We start from the raw sequence: 5,548 nt of genomic DNA, 5'->3' as shown, positions 1-5,548 counted from the left end.
ACTGATGATATATACCGGGAGAGCCCCGTGCAAAATGATCAAATAAAAATCCAACTCTAACCAAAAATGCCTTCGACATATTGGGCAGTATAAGCCTGTGACCACATTTCGCCACAGAAATGTTTTTTATCATAATAATAACAATTGCCTCGGTGGCTCAGTTGGTTAGACACTCGGACTTCACCTCAGAGGTCCGGGGTTCGATCCCTGAGCCGGTACCTCTGAAAATTTTTCAATGTACCTTTACCGAAGTTCTGGTGGTTCGCAACCCACCTTAAGTTGTAGGTCCCCCCATCGTGTACTTGACTGCAACCCAGTCCGTCAATGATGGGGTCAAACCAGGCTTTGTCCAATATGTCTGGGCAGACTGCTCTCATCAGATCACTTGATTGCATTATAAAAATGCTCTAAGAAAGCATCCAGAGGTGACTGTTGTCACCTCCAAAGCTCGTGGCCGCTCGTAATTGTATACCTACAACATCATCGCAGGAGGTTTCAACCATCGTATAAAATTATTTGAATTAAGTTATAACATTCTAATCTCATCAGTCATTTGACTGATGATAAAGTACACTGCCCGTTCGTTCTTTTACAAAAAAAGTAGTCTGACCTGACAACTGAAACCCCCCGAAAACTGGTCAGGAAGATAGATAAATGGTGTTTTTCCTAATGAAATACACCAGATACCTTAGGGGACGCACTTAAATTACGTAGTGGATCATAGGACCTTTTATAATCCTGTACTTGCCTCCCCCCTGTAACGAACCGTCAAAAAATATTTTTACTTCTTACCTCAAATCATACGTAATTTATATTTTTCAGAAATAATACGATATTAGACTTGAACCTAATGCAAGTTTTTTGTATTTAAGATAAATACATGTTTTGCAGGGTGAAAACTTCATTTTAAAAATTCCCTGATTTTTCCTTGACTGTTTTTTAATTTGCCCAGCCCATTCAAATTCAATAAACAGCAACTTCGTTTGTATTATTGTAAACAAAGTATCTTTAATAACCGAAATAAAACAATATATCAGATAAAAATTTTAAAATATCAACCTAAAATGAAACCAAAAGAGATGAAATTTTATTAAAAAAAAAAAATCATTTGAAAATCAAAAAGACGAATTTTCAATACATTTTCTGTACAAAAAGTGAATTTACAAAAAAATGTCAATTTTCCACAAAAAACTAATTTTCAATGCAATAGTTAAATTTGCAACCAAAGAAATATAAATCTTCATATAAATGTTTTAAAATGTCTTTCAGGTTTTACCCAAGCAATTAAATTTTCAATTAAAACTATCACTTTTCAACAAAATATTTAATTTTTCAACGAAAGAGTTGAATTTTCAACTAAAAATATAAATCTTCAACAAAAAAATGATTTAAAAAAAAGTGATTCAACCAAAATTGAAAATAAAGTAGTTGAATCTTCAAGCAAAGAAGATGCATTTTTCATCGAACAGTTGCACTTATATCCAAGAAATATGAAGTTTCTACTAAAAAAGATGAATTTTTAAATCAAAAATAAAATAAAAATGCAAATCAATCGAAAAAGATTTTAGTTTTACTTTTCAACAATAAAATATGAATTTTAAATAAGACGTAGATTTTCTACGAAGATACATGAATTTTCAAAACAAAAAGACGAATTTGCAATAAAACAGTTGCATTTTCACCCAAAAACGATACATTTTTAAAAAAATTGTTGAACTTGCAACCAAACAGTTGAATTTTTATTCAAGAAAGTTGCAATTTCTACGGAAATAGATAAATTTTGTTAATAAAAAGACAAATTAAAAAAAAAAATAGTTTAATTTTCAAATAAAAGAATTCAGTTGAACGTTTCAACATTAAAATATGAGTTTCATATATCAAATAATTTTTCTACGAATATAATTGAATTTTCAACCCAAAAAGAAGAAAGGGATGAATTTTCAACAAAATTGTTGAATTTTTAACCAAACGCAGTCGCATTGTTAGGAAAGAAAGATGCAATTTCTACGCAAATAGATGAATTTAAAAAATAAAAAGACAAATTTCCAAAACAATAGTTGAATTTTCATCGAGATAAGATTTCTGTTGACTTTCAACACTGAAATGTGAATTTTAATCAAAAAGTAAATTTTTTAAGGGAATACTTGAAGTTTTAACCTGAAAGGATAGTAATTTTTTAATAAAATTATTAAATTTTAAAACAAAATAATAAAATTTATAATAAAAAAAATAATCTTCAGGAGAAAACAACTGCAAATAAAAAAGAAATATAAATACAATGCTCTAATTTTTCCTTTAGGGGGTATCTCTGTATAAATTAATGAAAAAATCCACTTTTTTTATTGTCCAAATCGAAGGTATAACATTTCAAGAGTACTCTGTTAAAATCTTAGACCGAAATTCGGAGCGGTTTAGCCGCTATGGCTATTTTGGCTAACGTCCTTCAGCGCGCGGACCTGGTAGGCAGGTGCGCACTCGGACTTTAAAAGCGTTTATCTCGAAATCAGATTTTTCCGATTTTCCGAGTTTATGATCACGAGAACTCAGCGAATTTTCAACTTATAGAGAAAAAAACGCGATTTTAAAGATAATATAATTGTCTAGTCGATATATCTCTTTGTTTTTGTGCAAAATTATTATTTAACCACTTATTTGCATATACAATAAAAAAAACGTTTCGAAAAAAAAATTGTTATTTTGTGAAATAATTTTTCCATGCTTTGAAAATAGGTATATTGACGAGATATACATCTTATAATAGCAAAAAACCCGATTGAAATGTTTCAGAGAGGCACAGGACCGATAGCATTGCCCATAAAGCCAAAGGGGGAAAAAAGTTGTCAACTTTCGCGAGTCATGGCGGATATGTTTATTAACATTGTTCACTAAAATTTGTTTTCATTGTAATGCAACGTCAATAAATATCAGTCCAAATTTGAGGTCGAAAGATTCTGTAGTTTTGTTACAAAAAATTTCGAAAGTTTTCTTAGATTTTTCACGATCTATATAGCAATTTTTACTATTCCCTGGCCATTAATATTCAAAAACCAGAATCCAGAAGAATCTTAAACTTATAATAAGTTTATCCCAGCATCTTTTATAAATGGAACAAAACAAGTCCAAATTAGAATTAAAAAATCTCGAACTTATTCTTCTTGATAGTTATTTAAAGTTATTGAAATTCCCTGACTTTTATCAGATTTTTTGTTTTGTTAAATCCCTGACTTTTCTCTACCAATAAAATTCAGTGCATTTTGTTGAAAAAACGTTGGCTAGGTTCTTTTTTCACTCACCAGGTATCTTTAGCGCCTGAAGTTAAATTCATATTTGCTTTCTGCATAGTTACTGCGATTTATTAATTTTATTTGCGAATTTCAAAAAATTACGTACATGAATAAAGACCCCTCCCCCCACATCTAACGTAACAAATCGTAACAATATCTCTCGACCCCTTAAGGTGTTATGTAATTTAAGTCCAGCTCCTGAGGTGTTCAGTTAAAATCTAAAATCTAAGATTTCTTAAATCATTTAGAAACGCGAAATCAATATAATATTAATCTAGATCGTTTTAATAAGAAATAAACATTACTCGAGCAATTTCTCCTGGGAAGCTTTGCTGATACTTAATATATTTATGCCAGTTGCGTCAGAGAAGCTGCCACCAAAGCCTAAAATCTTTTGATATCGAATGTTTCGATTCAAAGTTATAATGGTACCATCAACTCTGCTGCTTTTCATCTTTCCCTTTGTCAAGAACATTCTCTTGCCGAATTGGTTGCTCATGTACCAGAGGTAAGTTCCTTTCTCTGGTGTATCAGTTACAGGTGTGGAGTCGCAGTAGGTGGAATTGCAGACACAAACTACGCTGTCTCCCCCAAAACTCCGGTAAATGCATTTTTCGGCATAACCTGATTGTAAATTCCATTAATCGAAGTTAACTTTAAGTGATTATTTTGAACAATCAAGGAGGAAAGTTGTAAATAAAATCAATTACAAATATATAGTTCATTATAAAATATGCTTAATATTTTAGAGATTATAATACAATATATGTGTATGTGTGTGTGTTGTGCGTGTGTGTGTGTAAAATAGTACAATAAATAATATAAGTTGACAAACCTTGAATAACGAAAGATGAAAAAATCAAAATTGGTAGGATCATTGCAGGCAAAGAATTTATTGTACATATGAGACAAACTATCACCAATTGCTTAAAGTGGTTGCAGTCGGTTTAACATTTGCGTTACTAATAGGCTATTAAAAATCGTCACATTTCAGACCAGTTGTTAACTCTTGATAATACCGGTTCTGACGTGAATAACAAGCATTGTAACTTCTTACATACATTGTTTCAAAAGTTTTAATAAAAATATTCTAAGGAACAATCTAAAGAAATATTATTTGCATATATAATTGTATATTTTCCGAAAAAGATATAAATATTCTTGTGAAACGATTTTCATCATTCAAAAATTTATTGTTTTCATTAAAAAATTACGATTTTGTCATTGTACTGTTTAGTATTAATTATTCTAGTCGTAAAATACACGCTTTATGTGAATTCAGCAGATAAAATTATATGTTGTAGAATTTCCTGAATTTTACCAAGGCGGAAATATTATATATAGCTTATATATAGTGTGAACTATTATATATAATATTCATTTGTTTTATACATTTTTTGTTAAAAACAAATTAATATTATATATATATAATATATATACTTTTCCGCCTGGGTACATAAAGGTTAACGATTATTTCTAGTTAAATAATTTATGGTTTAGGATCATTCGAGGTAGCGGTGTATAATTTTGTTTTATACGACGCTTTTATTTATTATAAATAGTATACATATATTCAGCAGAGAAACATAGTATATAAAAGGTGTGTTTTTGTAAAGTATCAGACTTTCCCGGTAATAAGAATTGGATAGAGAAAAATTAATATTTTCAGATTTCAGCATAAAAGTGAAGACTATTATTTTGAATGCGCGATTTCTCCATCTACCTAAAATGTCATTATAAGAATAAGATATCTCATGAACTCATTTATTTATATTTCCATAGCGGCCGCCGCTTGGGTTCCTATTCCCCAAAAGGGAAACGTGTTTTCAATATACAGTGAAACTCTTCTATAGCGCCAATTTTGGGACTGGTGGTGGATGGGAACTAACTCATTATAGCCCGCTCCGCTTTTTTTTGTTCATGCTTGAGTGCTCGCCTGAGTGACAGCCGCATATCCCGCGCACCTCACGCAGCTCCTGTTACGCTTACATGCGGCACGATCTCAATTCTCGGAAGGGCTATTGAAGAGTTTCACTATATTTAATATAACAATGAAAAATAGGTTAAATTGACGCTTTCTTTAAATTTTACCAAGTCTATTGAGAAGAATAGGATTTTCACTTTTTCTGTTGCCGTTGGAGGATTTTTAGACTGAGGAAAAATCGCGTATTCATCTGAATACAAATTCTTCATTTTTCTGATTCAACCCTTATTGCCGGGTTGTGTTCAAAATCTGCAAATAGTTTGCAGTTGTTGCATTTCAG

General features: G+C 30.9%; 1 protein-coding gene across 1 annotated transcript in view; it reads right to left on the bottom strand.

Moving 5' to 3' along the window:
• Positions 1–4,231, bottom strand: part of LOC117173569 (lysosomal acid glucosylceramidase-like) — a 6,184-nt gene extending 1,953 nt beyond the window's left edge. Inside the window, exons 1-2 of the mRNA XM_033362214.1 lie at positions 4,120–4,231; positions 3,590–3,908 (exon numbers count right to left, since the gene is read on the bottom strand). Of these exons, the coding sequence (XP_033218105.1) occupies positions 3,590–3,908; positions 4,120–4,162 (362 nt within the window). The 5' untranslated portion in view covers positions 4,163–4,231. The remainder of the gene's footprint in view (positions 1–3,589; positions 3,909–4,119) is intronic.
• Positions 4,232–5,548: the final 1,317 nt, after the last annotated feature.

The sequence above is a fragment of the Belonocnema kinseyi genome, chromosome 1 (genome assembly GCF_010883055.1).
Source record: "Belonocnema kinseyi isolate 2016_QV_RU_SX_M_011 chromosome 1, B_treatae_v1, whole genome shotgun sequence".
Classification (NCBI taxonomy): Eukaryota; Metazoa; Arthropoda; class Insecta; order Hymenoptera; family Cynipidae; genus Belonocnema; species Belonocnema kinseyi.
The sequence above is the reverse complement of the archived record's forward strand: the minus strand, read 5'-3'. Positions and strand labels throughout refer to the sequence as shown.